The following is a 20,816-nucleotide window of genomic DNA, read 5'->3' on the forward strand; positions in this document are numbered from 1 at the left end:
TTGTTATAGATCAAATAAAATCAGAATTAAATTAATCTTTTAATTCATCAAAAACCTGGACTGAATTTGACTGAATTAGTGATTTGAGTTTCAATAGCTTCAACATATACATGTTCGATATTCCAAAGCAGGACTCAACACTCTTCCTATTCAACAGTGCAGGCATGAAATGAGCAAACCATGTGCAAATTACAGGGATGAAACGAAACTTTACACCAAAGTTAACAACAAGTAGTGATGTTAGTAAGGTGGAATGAAAATACAACATCATCTGTGAGGAGAACACCCGTTTCTCTCTGCTCTTTGACTGTCAAACTTTAGAATTACACTCAATAACTTTAAACATTTCTCTTAAATTTAGGAATTTCTGCACTGAATGTTAAGACACTCATCTTTTCTGCTATCTGAATAAGCACAGCTGGACGAGAAAGAAGAGGCAGAGGCAGACAGAGAGAAAGTTCCAGACGTGCTGTCAAAGTTGACTTATTCTGACAAAACAGAGAAAATCAAGGAGCGCAAATATCAAACTGAAGAACCAGCCGACCATAAAGGAAAAAAGTCGCGATAAGGCCGTTAGAAGTACAGAAAGAATGATGACTGTTCAGGGAATAAGAGGGGGTAAGCACAGATTAAATGAAAATGAACAATGTCACGAGAAACGAAGTTAAAGATATTACACCAGATATTTGAGTGCAGATGAGGTGGGGCTCAGCCAGGAGTCAGCATGGTGAGGGTTAGGTGATGGAAGGATTGACAAGGAGGAGGAAAGGGAGAGGCCAGAGAGGGGGCAAAGCTTGCACAAATGAGCCTTGGAAGAGTGTGTGCGTGGACGCTACTCTGATGCAAAACAAACTTACCTTCAAAGGTTAAATAAAACTTCCCTCTGTCAAACCACACAAGGGATGGCTGGTCATTCTCTGTGTGGGGTGAGGGGGAGGAGGAAGGGGGGCGGTGGGGGTCAGGAGAGGAGGGTGAAGAGGTAGAGGGATGAAAGGGAGGAAGGTGGGTGAGGAGGGGAGAGAAGGACAGTAGCGTGAGTCTCACATGGCAGGTCCATCACATGTCACAGTGAAGTGAAACGTGGGGGTGGAGGCTGAGGGGAGGGGAGAGGAGGGACGGAGTGCAGAGACATCACCTTAACATAACATGTGACAAGATGGGAGACACGGGATGTTCTTTGGAGAAACTTGCATGAGCGAGGTACGGCTAGATTCAGGTAAAGTGAGTGAGGGGTGTCTGAATGTTGGTAGAGATGGAACTCAATGTGCTGATATGAATGTTACAGTAGAGCGTACATTGAGACTGGAGTCTGAGAGAATCTATTGAGGAGATAATATTTTGCCAATGTCAGGGGCAGCAGCCAGAGCCCAACGCAAGAAACAAGAAAAAGCTCACATCGCCAACTACTCTCATGCAAATATAGTCTTAACACAGCATGCATCTTTCTTATGCTTTAATTCAGTTGTATTTATATAAAGCGCCAAATTACAACAAATGTCATCTGTCTTTAGTCTTTCTGTGCAGACCTCCACTCTTCAAATTGCAAAATCGGATGGAGAATGACTGCTAAAAATGAAGCAAACGGCATTCAAGAGACTAAAGGAGGAAGACAACGGGACTGAGGTGCAGAGAAAAGTGTGATGTCCCACATTTTAGGGGCTGGATATACCTTGGTAGGAAACTGAGAATAGAGATGTGTCTTTAAAAGGCCCTTAAGCCCAGCTGAACTCGAGTCTATCCTCACAGAGACCAAACCTTGCTTTTGGTTCAGAGATTCCTGTTTAACTTGTGTGTCAAAATGCATCTCTAAGCCGAGTCGTGTATTAGCACATAGACAACAAAAAAGTGCAGCTATTTCTCCACCAACTGTAAAACGTTTACATTTGACCCATTGTAGTAATCAAGAAAAGTCAGAATTATAAAAAAGTCAGCATTTTGATGTTCTAACCCTTTCAGGACTAAAAGGCGATTGAGATATCAGAAAAAACTAAACCACAGTCCTGCTTCATTAGTTCACTTTTTTAATAATATTTTTGGATGTGAAAAACTGGATAACTTGAGCCTCTCAGCTTCGTAAAAAGTTTCTAAACTGAAGGATGTGAGAGAAGAGAATGGAAACCAGTAGATTCTGAAGACCACATATTAATTGTGATAAGGTGAGAAAAACCTTTTGTCACCCATCATTGAACACCGCACCAGCATCACTACAGCAAGAATAACGTAACACAATATTACATAAGGTACCTATTTCAGAAATAAGTTCCACCATGAGATGTTCAACTTCATGGCAGACATTCTTTTTGACACTGAAAACTTAATCCCTTGTTTGTTGCTCATACTGTGTTGTGGGGTCCCATGAGTGAAGGTGTGTTGATGAGTGAGTCACTTGACAAGCAGAGTGTTGGGTGATGGAATGATGAGAGCACTGCAGTGCTTCATGTGGAGAACAAAAGGGCAGGTGTTCTGATGGGGAGGGGGGGTGCTGGATCTGGTGGTCTCTGTGGCTGTAAAGTGCTTGTGTGACAGGTGTATAAAGTGGGAGTCAGGGCTCAAGTGTGGGAGTCAACTGAGTCACAGCCTAATTGAGATTGGCTGAACTTGAGGCTGTGTCATGCACTAGAGCTACAGAGAGAGGATGGCATGAATACCAAACAGCTGCTTGTCTAATTCAGCCTAGTTTTCAAGTCAGACTTCAAACAACTGAAAGCAGGGGCTCTGATCTGACAGCATGCGTGACAATGTGTGCTTTGAATGTTTGCGTGAGAAAGAAAGACAGACAATATGGATCTCAAGGGTCAAGAGATGAGGAGCTCTTTAGACACCGAACACGCTACACTGTTCACTGTGATGCAAACTTAGAGCAAAGCTATCTGAGAGAGACTGTGTTGAACTGTGTGCAGAAAAAAAAAAAAAAGTCGCCAAGAAGAGAGACAGGAGGTTGCCATGGTGACATAGGAAGACAGTCACCGGTGTACAGTCATAAAACAGAGAGAAAAGTCTCACAGGCAGATGAACAAAGGGGAAGACTTTTTTTTCTTTAAATCTGTCAAAAGCTGTGATTTTTCCAAGCAGATTTTCTCTGTAACATTCAAGAGACTGAGTCAGAAAAGGAAGAAACGCATGAGAAGATATGCAGATAGGCGGGATCAAGACCGTAAAAAGCATTAAATGTCTGGGAAATATGTGGGAGGGTATGAGCCGGTAAAACAATTATTCACTGAAAGTTGCCACACTTGAGAAGAAAATAAATATGAATGTGTGGCATGTCCTAACATCTGAACGAAAGTAGGTATTTAAACAATGACAGAGAGATGGTCTTTTTACACAGTTCATAATTTGACGTGTATTTTGCATAAAAAGGTGCATGTGAGGCAAAAAGAACCATGTGTTCACTGTTTGAATACCTACACTTTCTGAATGACTTTCATTGAAAAAGTACAAAAACACTCAGTGACTGCCTTTACCCTTCACTGCCAAGAGCATTCTGGGTAAAGAACATCAGACAGATTTAAAACCACAAAGCAGCACCTCCAACTCCAACCTTTATGAAATGCCATAGAATCAATATAAAATCAACAGATAAATACTTCATTAGTTAAGTATAGCCATTAAATGGATACAATCACTAAAGATATTAAATAAATAATTTAATTAATATAAACATATAGATGAGATAATGTAGCTCATCCAATAAATGTTTTTAACAATAACATTTTTCAGAGGATAGTTGTTCTTCAGTTCGGGGGACTTTACTTTCTAATATCAAATTTACTTCCCAGCTCTATTTATCTCTACCTCTGACAGTCAAATGGCAGGGCGTGGTTTTCCGGAAGCTGACCAGAGACGCCGTTTTGTTTGACTTGGCCAGATAGCCACAGCCCTTCGATTCAATGTGAGAACTTGTTTTTATAGTATTTATCTTTTTTTTTTTTCATAGGAGTATTTATCCAAGTATTCATCTATTAATTAAGTAATGATTCAGATGGTATTTCATGTGCCACAACGTGTCCCCTTTCCTCTCAGAAGGGAGCTGTACTATACCTGCAAATGAGTCAAAGTGTCTCTCAAAGGTGGGCAGTTTGTCTACATAAGCATCATCCTCTGACAAGCCAAAGAGCAAATCAAGGGACAAATGAAACAAAAACAGAAAAAAACAAACAAATAAAGCACTGTAATGCAAACGAAATGAAGCTATAACAAAATTAACATCTTGAATACAAAAATGTGATGTAAACGCCCAAACTGGAAACCGTGGAATTAGAAAGAAGACAGTTTACAATTCAAAACAGAGCATGTGACCTTTCTCCTGCTATCGAGGCCAAAAGATTTCTGGTCCAACAGGAAAACCCCGCTAAATAAAAAATACATCACTAATGGGCTGTAATTAAGTTCTGGATAACTTCTTCATAGTAGTTTGAATTTAGTGACATATTCACATATTCAGTCTGTGAGATTTTGTTCTTATTTTGCTTTAAGCGAAGCTCCCTCTAGTGGGTCTATTCTTTAATCTGCTATGACGACATGTCACAGTCTGAGATCTGCTGTTATCCCCTCACATGTCTGCATTGCAGGGTCTAAAGTTAGATCAAGGAGATTAAATTGTTATTTTACACCAGTTCATTAAACAAGGGTATGGTGAAATGTTTGCACTTTAAAATCAACACCCTGCTTCATATTCTCACCTCCCACTCACACTCTGCATTCATGGAAGCATGACAATGAATTTGTGCGTCAACATAAACCAGACATAATATCTATCTGCTCTTTCATAACTCAATGTATCAAAGTGATATTTTTAACTAATTCTTTTTAAGAAAATATTAAAAATATCAAGATAAAAATGGATGGTTGTAACAGTGCAGAGATAGTACACATGCACAGATGTACGTGGTGCATGGTGACTAGATTCAGCGATTACATGCATCATGTCGCAAAGCATTATTGCTCAGAAACTCTCCGTTTCCGATTTAAATGAAAGTAAAATAAATACATAAGCACAACTTGAGCAATAAGAAAGACAGGGTCAGTTCATAAAATAAATAGTAAACTTTTAATGTTGCACAAGAACAGGCAATTTTGTTTTGACTGCAGGCCTTTGTGAGCGGACCCATCACGCTGCACAGCTCAATGAGGGTTCACACACCTGACACAGATACGCAGAGCTCCTTGCTGACAGTGGGGGTGGTGGCGGCACTCAGGGAATTGGTGGAGGAGATAGACGAGGTGCTTTCGGCCCGTGCCAACGGGGCAATCGGGGGAGGGCTTGCCGAGTGAATAGGTGGGCTGAATGGCCGAGTCTGAAAATAAACAGGAGTTATTTAATCACCTTAAATTGTTTAGGACGACCAAGTTAGCCTGAGTGATAAACTTGGTTCTGCCACAACTAAAATATATAATTTTTTAGTTTCTTATGGTTGAATTTTACAAAACTTTGAATTTTAAATCATACATGACTGACATGATATTATTCTCCATTAAAAAGAACATTAAAAACACAAAAATGACAGATCTTACCGCATCTCCAACAGTGGGTTTCCCAGGAGGAAGTTTGGGTCGTGAATGGGGGCGTGGTGGAGGTGGAGGTGGGGTTGGGTTGACCGATGAAGGGGTTGCAGGTCGTACAGGTGAGGAGGAACCTGTACAAAGGGAGAACAGAAGCAATTAAAGGCTCGGACAGAATCATCATTTCAGATTTGATCACACCACAGCGGACACAGGAATAACACATCAGCTGTGTTTACATCAACAGCTTCTGTTGAGACTCACTTAAATTAAAAAATAGAACTGAAGGGGGTGCTAAACCCTTTGATAATCTGATTAACAGCAAAATCTTACCATATATACATTAATCTGAGCGTTCCCCTCGGGTTGGAATAAATATGTTTTCTGTGCATCCTGAAATCATCTGAAGGTAAGGCAATGAGCCTCTAAGTTGAACGTCTTGATGAAATATTTTCACAGTGCTTCATTCTTTATCAGTTAATTCAGTAAGGGAAACTTTTTTTCTTTAGTTTCAGCCACAGCGTCTTAGTCTGCTCCAGGACAGGCCACAGAGTTAACTCAACTGTAAAGGTCCAGTTGCTTGTAGATAGCAGGGGAAGTAGGCTTTATCTGCTGTTGAGTTAGAAATACAATTGGGAAAACAACATCTTTCTTTGTTAGTTATATATTCTGCAAATCAGCAGAAAGTCTCACTTTTACATGCCAAGAGTGTTTCATCCTGGTTACCGTATTTTTCAGACCATAAGGCGCACTTAAAATCCTTTAATTTCTTAAAAATCGACAGAGCGCCTTAAAAAGCGGTGCGCCTAATGTATGAATTAATTCTGGTTATGCTTTCTGACCCAGAACCGATTTTATGTGGTACACGCTCAAAAAAATCTGTCAAAATGTTTTAGCACGGCTTTGCTACGAAGCCGCACTGCTTGATGGATTGAGCATTACAGCCACCGTAGTCACGAGCCTCGCGGAGTAATACGATCTGTGCTTCAAAATTAAGGCGTGTGCATTCATTCATTCATTTTCTATACCCGCTGCCCCAAAAATGGCTCCTGTTAAGAGACATGCTTACCAAGCAGATTTCAAACTCAACGCTATCAGTCATGCAGTACAACAAGTGAGTTGAAAAAAGTTTGACTTATCTGAGTTTTGTTTAATTTAATGCACCTCATAACCCAGTGCGCTTTATGTATGAAAATAGACCCGTTAGCAGTCAATCATTGATATTGCGGCTTATAACCAAGTGCGCTTTATAGCCCGAAAGTACATGCTTTGGAAAATGCAAAAAAATAATTGAGATCTCTTTAACTAGGGTCCATGTGCACACTTAAATGTCCAATCAGAATGATTTCATCAGATTGAAGAAATACTTGTCCATGTAAATATAGCTAATGAGTGAAGTTTGTATTTTTAATGATCAGTCTTAAGAGAAACATTCAGGAAAAAGTCCTACCGCAGTACGATCTGATCTTTAATCACAACTCAGAACAAAAACCTCTGCTAACATAACACAACCAGAGGTAGAATTCTATTCTACATCCATCTAGGCCAAAATATGACCTCTTTTTCTGCGCACAAAAAAAGCAGATTTATTCCAACAATGTGGATGGTGCAATCCACTGAAAGGAAATCTGGAGAGGGAGCCCTGCTGGGAGTACTATCCCTTCTCAACACCAGTGAAAGAATTTCAGCTTCTGATCTTATTTGTGAGGAAGCTATAAACATTACTTATCAGCGGTACAATGACTAAGACACGATCATTATATTTACCATAATCTCATCTGTGTGAAAGGTTCATGCAACAAATTTGACAAGTGGCTCAAAACCTTCTTTTGATGTGAGAGAAAATGATTCTCCTTTAGATGGGCTGTGAGAAAATCATTTTCTATTAACAATATCCTACTTAGAAGTATGAACTACTCACCACTATTTGTGCCACCAGTTCCAGATGTAGGACCTGGTGATGACACAACTGTGCGGTATGTTGGTGGAGGAGGTGGTGGAGGTGTACTCCGACTCCCCTGGCTGACATCTTTGGGCGAGGTGACTCTTTCCCCTCCATCCTCTTTGGGTTCGGAGGTGTCTGTGTTCTTGGACTGCTCCTCTTGAGAGAGCACAAGGGGCAGTGGGACCGACCGTGCTGCAGGTCCTTCAGAAGGGGGAGTCAATGCTTTGGGGGTAGAGACTGGTGGGACACTAACAGGTGAGTTGAGAGGAGATGGGAAGGAAGCTGGAGGTGATGCAAGCTCTTTTGCTGCTGGGGGAGAGGTGGCGGGTTTGAGAGGATTTTGATCCTCTGGTGTGGAAGGACCTGAACTGGCAAGAGGGCCAGTGGGTTCCTCTGAAGGAGGTGGGGAGTTTGGTAGAGGGGGTACAGGGTCTTCTTTTGGGGGAGTGCAGGTAGGAAGAGGTGGTGCACGATCCTCTGGAAGAGGTGGTGATGTAGGGAGGGGAGGAGCAGGAGATTCAGGTGGAGGTGGGGAGGCTGGTGGCGGAGGTGCTGGCTCTTCTGGTGGAGGTGGTGAGGAGGGTAGGGGAGGTGCAGGATCCTTTGGTAGAGGCGACTTTTCACTGAAGCAGACCCACATGTCACTTTTGTCCTCACTATCAGTGGAAGCCTGTTCTGGTCCAAAAATGTTGTCCAAATCAGCAATCGAGGGCTTCCTAGTTGAGACGTCTGTTTCCGCTGATGCTTCTGAGACAGAGGCAACGAGAGATAGTCTGTTGTGATGTTCAGTCAATTCATATTACGGGATAAAATACACACAGATAGATACACTGACAGAGGAAGTTAGAGGTAGAAAGTTAGAGGTAAAGAAGCATATGAAAGCCTGTTTTAATTGAAAGTAGAAATTGACAGCAAGACGTCTCACCAGCATCATTTGCAGAAGGGGGTCCAGTTGTTGGGGGAGAAGCTGGAACATTCTTGGGTGGAAGTGGAGGAGGGGCTGAAACGATAAACTCAATAAGGATTAATCGATCTAGGTACAACAAGGAACTCCTTAAGATTTGTACTATCTTGTATGCAGCTGTTTCACATCCCTGCAGCTTATGGTGAGCTGCATATGACAGCGACTTTGGGAACAATACAAAAGTAAAGAGGACTAATAGATCAGTTTATAACACAAAAGAACATCACTTAACATAAGATAAATATTGTTTATCACCTGCCAAATACATACACAATAACTTGAGGAAGGACCACCCAAAACCATCCAACATGCAGCACAGTACTGTACAGTTCAGTCACCACCATGCCAAATGCAAGAGGAAGGCAGCAAGGGAGGAAGGGGATGGTGTGAAAGAAGAGCAAGGCATTGAACCTCTCCTTTACAAAAAGACCTTTACCAATACTAAATGCTAGGATTGTGAAATGGCTGATGAAATGAGATCACATCTGTCTGTACAGAATGAAAGAGGGAGCGTTATGGCCACACAGTTGTTTGATCAGGACAGTTTGCAGGTTTGTTTGTTAGTCGAATGATGAGGGAGTTCATGAGGTGAGCTGATGGATCCGTGCAGTCATTCCAGGGAGACAAGGAGGCGTGGCACACGGTGCAGAGCATTATACAACTTACTTCCTGTGGGGAAGGCTCTTGTCAAAGAGGATTCAGGCTCTGAGAGAGGAATCCCCCAAACATCAGACTCAGAAAGAACCACTAAGTTCAGGAGGGGAAAGAAAAGGCCATGTGAAGCGCAATAGCAGCAAAAACAATCATTAGTTCTGAATCTTAAAAAGAAAAACGTGTTTGAAGGGAAAAAAAAAAGCATAAACCAGAAAGCCAATAAAGTCTTTAATAAAGTAACAGATTTGTAGTCTTGGTGACCAAAACACGATAAGTACTTTTGTCAGGCTAACTAAATGTCAGAGCAAATGTGATAATGGAACATAGTGGTGCTTCAGCAAAAGAATAAGACATCTGTTCTTGTTAACTGGCTTCAACTAAAGCAGTGGAATGCAACACTCCTGCAACAATTCAATCTTCATCAGGGATAAAAAAAAAATGTGGGGAGTTTTTAACCCAACTAATGACATAGCTGATATAGAGGAGAACAAATAAAATCTTCAGCAAAAACTGAACTGTGTTTTCTTTGACTGCACTCATTTTATTAAATTGCATATCCACACCCCTACACTTATTATTCAGGGGTTTACACATGTTGCTTATACATAGTGAAAATAGATATACAAAGAGCTATTATACTTGTCGGAATTCCTGTGTAAAGGGATTTGATGTCAAGCTCAAGTTCATTATGCCTGAGATGACACTTATGTAACAGCTAAGAGCTCTTCAACAGCCTGCATCACTAAATCCTACAGGGCCGGATGTGAGCAGGTGATAGCAGAATCTGCATTTTAACAAGCTGCACTATGAACATGAGCTCTGGGGGGGAAATTCAACTTTAACCTTAGCAAGGACAGATAGACTGCATCCACAACTGCACAGAGACCCTGAAGGAAGAATAAATACCGAAATAGGTCAGAGGAAGAGAGCGAGGAAGAAATAAAGAGGGTGTGTCTTATGACAGCCAAGTAGGGCTTAGCTGCCAGCCTTACAGAGATAGCAAGAGTGTGCTTAGAAAGCCTTTTTCATCGCACTGCTGCCATTATGTGACAACAAAATAGTCTGATTTCAAGAACCAATACAGACAAACAAAAAGACACAGGGAGAAGGGTTACCTTCAGTTTTCTCTTCTCCGAAGGCTGTGTCCAAAGGAGGCCCAAATAAGGCTGTGGTGTCCTCAGGGACTGGGGTTTGTTGACTGCTGCGACACGCCAACGACAACATAGGAGAAGCTGTTAGTTGTTGTGCAGTCATTTATGTAACTTACAGTTCCAACAGTTAGATAATGCATGTCACTGCATTTTGGGTGATCTGTTCAGACAAAGTTTGCAGGTGTTGAAAACAAGCTTTTATCATAAATATATCCATCTATTTAATATATATCTTTAAACATTATTCTAAATTATGAGTTCATAATTTTATTTGGGTCTACGAAAACAGTTTTAGATACTTTTGTGCCATAAACTGTATATTGCATAACGTACATTGTTGCAACACCTCTAGCAGATTCCTATCTGACAGGCTTCGTTTTAGCTGCCGTCTCTTTTAGGCTCCCCGCCTGAAAGGCTCAGTCTGCTCCGACTGGTCAATTGATTGATCTAAAATTCCATGGTGATAGACAGCTGCTTGCTTATTCTTTGTTTGAGGTGGGTCAAACTACTATAAATGAAGTACTTCTGGCATTTCAGAAACAGTGTGTTGTGTAGGACAGAATAAAAATAACCTCTCAAAACTATTTTAAAAGGTTTGTTAATTTCAAGGAAAGCACAATGCTTACATTACAATGGACTTTGGAACAAATGTGCGAGTAATTGACCCATGAGACTGCTGGGAGCAGTTGAACAAAATTGCACTCTTGCAAGTGGTTTGGGGTTAGAAAGAAAAAAAAATAGGTTTGTATTTACTTCTGCTATTTGTCTTAAGACAGTAGAGAACAAAACTGGACAATACAGTTGTATTGTGTAAAATATTGTAGCTATTATAGCTGCAACTGGAGAAATAACTCAGGAATTTCCATTACTTTTAAACTAACTGCACAGGGTAAAAGTGACAAAATCAATAACAAGCAGTGGAGAACAAAATGATCTGAATTGAACAAAAAAAAAGAATTAGGAACCCATCCAGCATGATTCATCTCTACAGCAGCAGCCATAATAGCACCAAGAAACACAGCTGAAGCACTCATACAAGAGGAATATGTGATGAAGTTCTCAAGGGGCAGTGCTGTGTGGATGAAGTGACAGCTTTGCAGCTTCACTGCAGTGGCCTGTGGCTCTAAACAAAGCAAAAACTTCAGTCTTTCTCTCAATCATCAGCTGCTCTTTTAAATGACAGGTATATAAGGTAATCTTTAAAATACTGACTCTAGTAATTAAACAGCATTACCCCAGCAAGGTCCCTTCTTCCAACAAATACTTTTAATTACAGAACAGTTTTTCATTAGAGAACATGAGCATAAATGTGTTGGTCCACTGGACAGTCTGCCATAAATCCTAGTTCATCTAACCGTGACAGATTATTGGACAGCTGGATGGGCTGGAAAAACTCCCTAAAAGGCCTGACGATGCATGATGTGTTCTCTTCACTGTATAACTGGTCTCAAATTATAACACTTCAGATAATGAAAACAATCATGTAGTTTCTGAATCAAGCAAAGTTACATACTGATACATTAATAATCACATTTAAAGTGATAATTGTGTACTTTAAGACATTATTCAAATTAGTCACCACAGCCAGGAGTTACATCATTACATTTTGCGGCCTCTAGAATGCATAGTGCAGCAAATCTATGGTTATGTTTTATGACAAAATAATCAATGACAGCCATAGTGGAACTGCTACAGCTCTAAAACTGCTGTTATGGAAAATTGTCAAAGATGTTAAAACTATGTCTTTTGGGATAAGTGACAAGCAGGAGGTAAAGCCAATGTCAGACCATTTTCAGAAACAACAACAAAAAAAGTGTAATGTGTGCAGCATGCTTTTATGCTTTCAGGTTGACACTTCACAAGGTGATGAGGGGAACTGTGAGTTCCATACCTGGGGGGTTGTGGAGCTGGAGCTGGTGTAGGGGCTACAGGTGGAACCGTAGGAACGACACGCCTCGGTCTGGCAATCTCTTCACCTGGGAGCACAAATTAAATAAATTCACCACACATGGGTTTTGCACCATCGCCTGCTAGTTCACTACTTTTAAAAAGTGAGCACGGGTTGCGGTGCAACATGAGAAATACTTACTGGATGTGTTCCTTTTCAAACCCTGTCACATGAAGGAAAAGAATGACAATAAAATGTAAAATCCAAAGGCATTTATCAAAATATCAAAGTTTTGGCTCTTACAGACTAAAGTTTACATCCTACATCATTCCATATGTGTATAAGATATGTAAATAAAATGTCAAATATCAATGCTCTGACCTGTATTATTTTTTTCTGAATATTTGGAAATATTGTGTAGTTAAGATAGTGTTATGAATGTTACACAGTAGTGAAGGTCAGAGAATGAACTGGGTTGACTTGATTTAATTCGATCAGACAGCGGTTACTCTTGTGCAACAATACACAGAATTAGGAATACTGATACACACAGTGTGGTACACAAAAGATTTGTTGATTGCACTGTAAGTGATAATGATGTCGGGGAATACAGTCCTCCAAAAATCACCAACAATGAAACTGTCAGTCTCACATTAGTCAGAAAATGGCAACTTGGTACATTGCTGCTGCTGCCTGCAGCGAGTTAACAGCGATGAAAGCAGTGGATTGTGGAATCACAGCAAGAAATATTTGAAAGCTTAAAGAACGTGCTTTTGAAGTAAAAAGAAATCACTCTTAAGGTGTGAAACTGATAAAGGTGGAGCATGGAAAATGGAAGATAGGTTAGATAACACAAATATTATTGCCTTTCAAGCTGTGATCCTAAACTCCCAAGTGCAAGGAGGGATTCACCATGAGCAGGACATGAGGGGTTAAAGAAGGCAGGGGCATATAAGGGGAAAGGGCAAGGGGAGTAAAGGGAAGGAGAGACATGGGAGCAGATGAAGAGACTCAAAGGGGAGTGAGTGAAGACAGACATCAAAGGGTCCGACTGTCAAATGCAGATTTTCTCCCAGTAGAGAGACCAAGCTTTAAGGCTAAAAGAAGAACACTATCTATTTTGATCATTTGGAAAGATACATATTATATGAACACATTTGTTCTCATTTAAAGAAATTATTCTTAACAAATTAGCCAGCAGTTTTGACCCATTGTTTCAGCTACAGAACCCATGCACATGTTATCTCTTATTCAACTGATCCCAAGGACGAGGTGAGAAGCAAAAGGGCACAAGAAGCCATGTGACATATATTTAGTCCAACTCAGTATGACAGAGGGAAGAGAGACTTACCGGGCTACGTCTCTGTGACCAGCAAAAAGGAAGAGAGAAGAGATACCTGATCAGAAAGTGACAAATCAGTAAAGCAGACATCATGTGCATCAGAAGAAGAGTGTTTGGCCTGGCTGGATGAATTTGGTGAAATTAATTAGTCCATTAAGCGGGCTCATCTATGCTATGATTTGGGGAGTTTTCAGTAAGGGTACATGAAAGGAGATGAGGATTATTTATTGGAAAACATCTGAGTTTTTGTTTATGCTTACACTTCCTACTTCTGCTGCTGTTGACAGAAAACTTCAAGAGAATATTTGTTGGTCTCTGACTTCGTCTGTGGACCTGCTGTCACTGGACATAATCCAAAATATCCTGTGGAGTTGCTTCAATCAATTCCCCCTTATCCTATGCTCCATTTGTTTCCATCCATCAATTTCCTGATCACTCATCTGTAAAAACTGTAATTTTGCCACCTAATCCGTGCGAGTTTCCTTTAATTTCCCCATGTAGCTTTCCATCTGCCCCTTTAGTCTCTTTAATTTCTACTGAAATCTCTCCATCTGCCTTAGTCACATCCACCTCACATCAACCCTCTCTCCCTTCATCCCTCACTCTTGTGCTTGCTCCAGTTGTGCAGTGAGCCATGAGTGATTAAACAGTGATGCAACAGTGGGTGGGACATGCTTGTTGAAGGGATTTATTTCATTGGATAGTGCATTGAAGAACACAGCTCAGTCCAAGCTGACATAACCAATCATTGTTACTCTGCAGAATGTAAACAGGAAGAACATAAAGTGATCTCACTTTCAAGGTAGGATCTCTCATCACATACTGAAAATGTGTAAAAAAAAAGGAAGCTTTTTTCCCCCACAGAATTTAGCATTTTTGCTGTTGCTTCTTGTGTAAAGAAATATTTCCATATGTTTGCTGTTCATCATAAAACAAAGAGTTAACTGGATTTCAAACTGACAAAATCTCTCTAAATGGAACAATATTGTCTCTAAAATATATCAAAATATGGAGAATCCATTATCAAACTTATACATTTTTGTTAAAAATGTATATTTCTAATTTAAATATAGGTAGATATTGACAGATATGGAAAACACAATACAAATATTCTAACAATTTAACTTCCCATATGACCTTTTCCTCACCTCCTCTACAGCTTATAATCCCCTCGACTGTTTGTTATTTGGACTGAGAACTAGAGGCTCAAGACTCTGTAGCTAATTAAAATCAGATTTTAGATGTCTTAAGTCAGGGGAAACACTTTAACACACAGATTTTTTAACTCTATATACCGTTGCAAACAAAATCAACCTGCATGTGACATGAAAATGCTAAGCAGCCTGTTAGATCTGCCTTACATTCAAAAGAGAAAGCGCACAATATAAGCCATTTACCTTGTAAATACAAAGCCAATAATAAAGCTTACAGTTACCATATGGTGGTCTATTTTTATTTTTTTTGCCTCAAATGTAGTTAGCCTATTTACAGCAACACAAAGACAGGAGCAAATGCATTTCTCATTAAGTATTAAGTATTACTTAACATTAAAAGTTAACAGTCAAGAAAAGCAAATATTAAGAAAAAAATAACATATATATATACACACACATATATTAGGGACGGGCATTTTAAGTGATTTTTGAAGTCACCTAACTTGACCAATCAAAGCTATCATGAAACTAACATTACTTCCTGTCATCTGCTGTCACCCGAGCATTTAGCAACAACACAATCATTTTTTTGTTGTCTTTCCATCTGGTCTTTTTTCCCCTGAAGTGCAAGATATTTGTGACAGTTTAGTAAGAGAGACTTCATCCCGCTGGTAGAACCGGGGTAAGCTAGCTTCATCCTGCATAATGTGCATTCGACTTTGTTGTCCAGTTGAGTGAAATACTGTCATGCTTGGCCTTGTTTTGTTGTCGACATCTGCTTTAGTCTGTTGCTATGGGTGTAAACTAATCGACGAATAGCAAATTAATCTATCAGTCATGTGCATCCCTAATTCATACATATATATATATATATTTATATATATATAAAAAAAAAAAAAACAAAGCAGAGGCTTACCGGACTCCTCTACAGAGGTTAACATCATTTTAGGCAGCAAAAACAATAAGAAAGACATAAAATGGGTAACAGAAGTTGAATGGTTAGAGTACTGGAGGAAGATTTTAATCAACACTGGCAAAGCACTTCTGTACAATGAGAAATGCTTCCACTGCTACATATATTAGCAGTGGATACAGGTATCTGTATCCACTGCTAATATATGTAGACAGATAGAGTTGGTATAGCAAGTGAACAAATGACTCATTTCTTCTCCCATCATGTGAGCAGCTTATCCTAGCTGAGTTTTTATGTGACGAGCTCCTAAACAAAAGAATAATTTGTACAAAATGTGCCTACTATTACCACAAAAATTATACATAATACATCAAACTTGGTATCTAAGTATACCTTATGTAGTATTTGGACTGCTGGTCAGGCTTGCCACATGCAAGAATATGAAGGATTTGTTTATGCTGTGTAATGTTTAACAGCAGAATATTTACAGTATAACTGATATTCAAAAGGCTGGGGGCTCTAGTTTTGAGTCTAGTTTTTATAAGAAGTATTATTCATTCATAAATGTTTTATTGCTTGAATAAACTAAAAAAAAATTGAAAATGACTTAAGTGTGTGTTTGTGGATGATAAATGTGATTTCACTGTGTGACTCACCTTATGCATGAGTGTGAGAACAATTCTGACAAAGAAAATGTGATGTTAATTTGAACTAGCACAGGTGAAGCAGTCCGTTTCTTAATCAAAACAACAGGCTAGTATTTCCAAAGTAATGAGAAGATTTCATTGCTCATTATGTACAGCAACAAACAGTAAAATCTGGTACGGTGGACTGAAATGTTCCCCTGAATCTATTATTAGAACGGCTGCTGATTATGTGTCTTTTGATGTTTTTCTGTTAATTTATTTGTAATTAAACACACACACAAAAACAAAGCATCAAAGATATCCTCATAGTGTAGAACTACTGCATACAAAGCTTTCCACATGTACACCCAGAAGATACCAACATGAAAAGACCTTCACACCTGATCAGGCTGATGGAGTCCATAGGTGAACACACTGAAGACGGATTAAATTATTGAGGCCAGAGGCTCCAATGACCACAAGTAATCTAAATTGCATAGCGGACTGAAACAGAAGTTCATTGAGCCCACTTTCCTACCTGAATTATTTAAGGTGGACACCCAAGCTAACTATCCTTACTGGAAAGCAAAGGAACTTTGGGTTGGAGCTAGAAAGGCAGGGAAGGCCAAAACCATAAGAGTCCCACTGCTAATCACAGGCTGTGTGCTTGAATTTGGACTCCTTAAGTGAGCTGCATCACTTCACAGAAGAGCTTCACACCCTGCCACTTAACAGCAGTACACAGATGGTTTCTGTCATGTTGGCATATATTAGCCTTATATTAAGTGACTCCAAACTAAAGACAACATGGAGGTCACCAACAATGACAGGCCTCACAAATTAGCTCCATGAAATTTAAGATGGCTATAAATCTGCTGAGACTTTTCATCAGAGCTTTTAGTCTTCAGACCAGAGACATTGCGTAAATCACCAGCCAAGAAAACACGACAGCAACAGAGATGCACAGCCACGTCTGTGTACACAAAGATATCTAACACCAAGAGCAGTGAAAAAAGGGTGAAAAGAAATCCCAAAAGGAGCTGGAGTGACTGCTAATGTACCTTACAACAACATGAACACGATTAACACAACAACTTGTGAATGACAGCCAGCAGAGAACGGGACGTTGCATCAGGACTACTCACCAGAAGAGACGGAGACAGAGATATGTTGCCTATGGAGGCTTTGAGCTCATCCACTGATGGTGCTGTTACAACACGATCAGCCAGCAGCGGTTTAATCTTGATTTTGAATTTCTTTCTGCGGTCCTCCTCCTCCTCCGACTCGTCGGAAGAGAAGAAGTGGGTCTTGGCAGCGGTAGGTGGGAGTACAATGTCAAGGAAAGTAGGGCAATCCTAAAATCATCTAAGGTCTGTCTGACATTTAACTTGTTACACATTTTAAAGGCAATTATGTGACTGCGTCACTTGTAAAACCAACCTTTAAATATGCATCTAATCTTTTATTAAACTTGTAAAGGTCAGTTGTTGTTTTTTCTTATTAAAAAGATATTCTGTTTCTCCTCCCTAATCAGTACGTCATTTGTTCCCAATTAAATTGCCCAAATGCCTGCCCACCGTTTAGTCTGATACAAAGTAATTGTTAAGTAGTTCATTGATTATCACTTCACTGAAAAACAGGGAGGCATAAAGACAAGTTGACGGCTGGGGGAGTCGCTGATTAGTGAGATATTTTCAGTTCATAAAAAGGTTATCTCAAACACTTCCTGCTTAAGTCAGGTGCATCAGTGACTCATTCTTGTGTGACACTGTTATCCATCCCTCTTTAGCAACTTTATTTAGATCATTGTTAATTAGATGTAATGCAGCTGATGCATGTCAATTAGCATTTTACGACTCTTAAACACTAGAATAATATATCTGATGAACACGTTTAGCAAGTGCTGCAAAAACAACAGAAGCAACTTATCTTTAGTGAGCTAAAGTAACTTAAAAAAAGTTAAAAGAACAAAAAAAAACAGAAATAAAGCTAAGGATATGGCCTTCTTCTGACTCTTCATCAGGTCTGATACTGTAGCCTTCATCATCCACCTCAGGAGAATTCTGAAACACAGTGACTCAGCTGATTGAAAAAGTACGAATGTACCTATTACACACTAACATTTCTAGTTTCTACAAATGTTGGCTGCCCTGTAAAACATAACCAGCAGTATACTGACAAAGTCATAATGCTCAGTGAAACTAAATCCTTCCTTTTACTTTAAACCATAATCACTTTACAAGACTGTGCCAACTCATTGATTTTACAATCACACAGATTTATACAAGAGGTTTACTATGTGCAAGTCAAAACAAAACTGCAGCTTTGGAGGCCAGCTGGTGCAGAAGAAGCTAAACACTGAAGAAGCACAAACTAATCATCCTTTTTCTAATACTTACATATCTCTCCCAGTCGATATCTTCATAGAAGCCATTTGGGGCCCCATTCGTCTTCTTCTGAGACAGACAAGACAGAAAGTGTTTGCTTAAAATCCCCCCAGACACTGAAGGAGAAGCATGTTATGTAAGAATACGCTACCTTTCTGCTACCATCGGCACAGAAGATGTCTTGTCACAGCTAACTCTTGATTTTGGGTGCTTTAGAAACTATTTTTTCTTTTCCTAAGGTTTTAATTTTATTCTCCATTTTGTTCTGTTTTTGACAACTCCTGGGGTCCTTAAACATTCATTTTTTAAACATTCATTTTGCTTTTTGCAACGCAATCAGACAATTAATGTTCCTAGAAACAGGCCAGTGGATCTTTGTAATGCTACCCCAAAATGTCCCAGTGACATGAAAGCTTAAACAGTCACGCTGATGGTTGGTTTATGAGGTAACAAACATACTGTGACCTCTATTAAGTCTCTAAATTCTACACACCACACTACTCTAGTGCCTAGTCTACTCTAAAGAGCTGAATTCAGTACCGACTCAACTTCTTGGGGATCCTGGCAAGCAAGAAGAACCAAAAAAAGAAAGAATTTGTCTTCTGTTTAGCAGATCTAGTTACCTCCAGTGAAACTGAACATGCTTGCATTGAAGACAAATGTATAAATGGATAGAATGGAGTTTAATTGTATACTAAATGTTTTGTGTTACTTACACCCCCGTCTCTCTCTGGGGATCCTCTGTGAGAAATAAAAAGGGGCGAAAGAGAAGAAGAGACAACATAAAAGTCATTTGAGCTCTTTATTCTGAAATTAAGTGCTCTGATAAATAGTGAAGACAAAATATTTTAAAGAGCTACTTAAAACAAACCATATTTACACTTCTTCACTTGTACATCACACTCCCACTTTCATCCCAGCACATGTATTTTTTACATTACATCTAAGAGTCTCATGCAGAGTTTCAATAGGCTAAACACCTTAAAGGGGAACTCCGGTATTTTTAAACCTTGACCTTATTTCTGGCATGAAATACATTTATCTACTCACTGAGAACAGTTTGGCGAAAGTCGGCATCCTTCGGAATTTATTTAGATAACTCACGATCCATATAACGGAGTGAACGGGCTTAGACGATGCAGCCTCTAAATAAGGCATTATCTGTCTTTATTTCACCAATGCTTTAAGACAAATGAATTCTTATTCCTGAATTCCTTTTTCTGTTTACTGGCTTTGTAAAAGAATTGGTGCCTATTACCATGAAATGATCGGCCAATGCCACGGCAGCATTTGGTTGGGCTGATTAATCACTCTATCACTAACCCTGATATATATTTTAGTATCAGACCTACCAGCAGCTTATGATTAAGGATCCAACAGGACATTAGAAAGCAGAAAGAGGACTTACGTGGAGTCATTGTCCTTCTCTTTCTTCCGTATCCCAAAGGCCTTCCTTGTACGTTTTTTCAATCCTGGGAAAACAGCAGGAAAAGAGTGAATTATTGTACAAAGAGAAACCAAAGGCATGACTAAAGGTGATGTCTGCAGGTGGCTTAAAGGCTAGGTGAGGTCAGCTGTTCAGTCTCCATCTTCCTGGAGCGTAAAGGCAATGTTTTTATGTATTATTGAGTGACTGGCAGCATCCCTGTAAAGATAAAGTCTGACTGTCAGAACTATAAATGTGGACATGGTCATCACAGGTGGATTGATCGCCTTATCAATTATCAAGGAAACCTCTTAGAGTGGAAAATTCATTAGCACTATGAAAATCAATGAGACAGTAATTCAATAAGAATGCTATAGAGCAGAGATAGAGAAACCTTCTCTAGGTCACACAAAGTTAAATATATAAGGCTAAATACAGCCCAAGACTCCTAAAGTACAGATAAGCTAACTAATTGCTAGTTTAAGAAGTGAACTAACTTCGAGAAATCCATTTGAAAACTGTGTGTTCTGGCAACGATGAAAGTTTTTGCAGCTTTTGAGAACAAGTGCTTAAAAATAAATCCAAGTCTTGGAAACAGACAATGAATCTTCTCCTTTACAAAAAAACCAATGGCATGCAAACCTAACTGTGCACAACTGCAGCAGAGAAACACACACACACACACACATATATATATATTACATAATGTAACCTCAATAGAATATATCATGATGCAACATTTCAGCTATCATCTGTTTATTCTCAGGCTTACTTTTAAGTTCTGCTGTGCGCTCAGGATATATACAACGAACGAATGACTTTGCACGTCAACTTAAACTAAATTATTCTCCTTTCATCCCCACC

At 39.5% G+C, this 20,816-nt stretch overlaps 1 protein-coding gene across 8 annotated transcripts in view; it reads right to left on the reverse strand.

Moving 5' to 3' along the window:
* sgip1a (SH3GL interacting endocytic adaptor 1a) overlaps nt 1-20,816 on the reverse strand; it is a 57,051-nt gene that overhangs the window by 10,181 nt on the left and 26,054 nt on the right. For 2 of the 8 annotated variants that reach the window (XR_011916920.1, XM_072389122.1), the window contains 15 exons: nt 19,935-19,998; nt 19,243-19,267; nt 18,539-18,595; nt 18,139-18,202; nt 17,285-17,466; nt 13,456-13,467; nt 12,306-12,327; nt 12,108-12,192; nt 10,181-10,266; nt 9,078-9,158; nt 8,373-8,447; nt 7,424-8,194; nt 5,515-5,636; nt 5,144-5,297; nt 858-917 (listed from right to left, as the gene is read on the reverse strand). Coding sequence is in view for 7 of the 8 variants with exons in the window: in XM_072389122.1 (XP_072245223.1) it covers nt 858-917; nt 5,144-5,297; nt 5,515-5,636; nt 7,424-8,194; nt 8,373-8,447; nt 9,078-9,158; nt 10,181-10,266; nt 12,108-12,192; nt 12,306-12,327; nt 13,456-13,467; nt 17,285-17,466; nt 18,139-18,202; nt 18,539-18,595; nt 19,243-19,267; nt 19,935-19,998 (1,860 nt within the window). In the remaining variant the exon portion in view is untranslated. Of the gene's footprint in view, nt 1-857; nt 918-4,041; nt 4,102-5,143; nt 5,298-5,514; nt 5,637-7,423; nt 8,195-8,372; nt 8,448-9,077; nt 9,159-10,180; nt 10,267-12,107; nt 12,193-12,305; nt 12,328-13,455; nt 13,468-17,284; nt 17,467-18,138; nt 18,203-18,538; nt 18,596-19,242; nt 19,268-19,934; nt 19,999-20,816 lie in introns of all 8 variants that reach the window. The other 6 variants (XM_072389124.1, XM_072389126.1, XM_072389125.1 and 3 more) reach the window with 6 other exon arrangements.

This window comes from Leuresthes tenuis, unplaced genomic scaffold (genome assembly GCF_036924035.1).
Source record: "Leuresthes tenuis unplaced genomic scaffold, fLeuTen1.0.hap1 SCAF_7, whole genome shotgun sequence".
Classification (NCBI taxonomy): domain Eukaryota; kingdom Metazoa; phylum Chordata; class Actinopteri; order Atheriniformes; family Atherinopsidae; genus Leuresthes; species Leuresthes tenuis.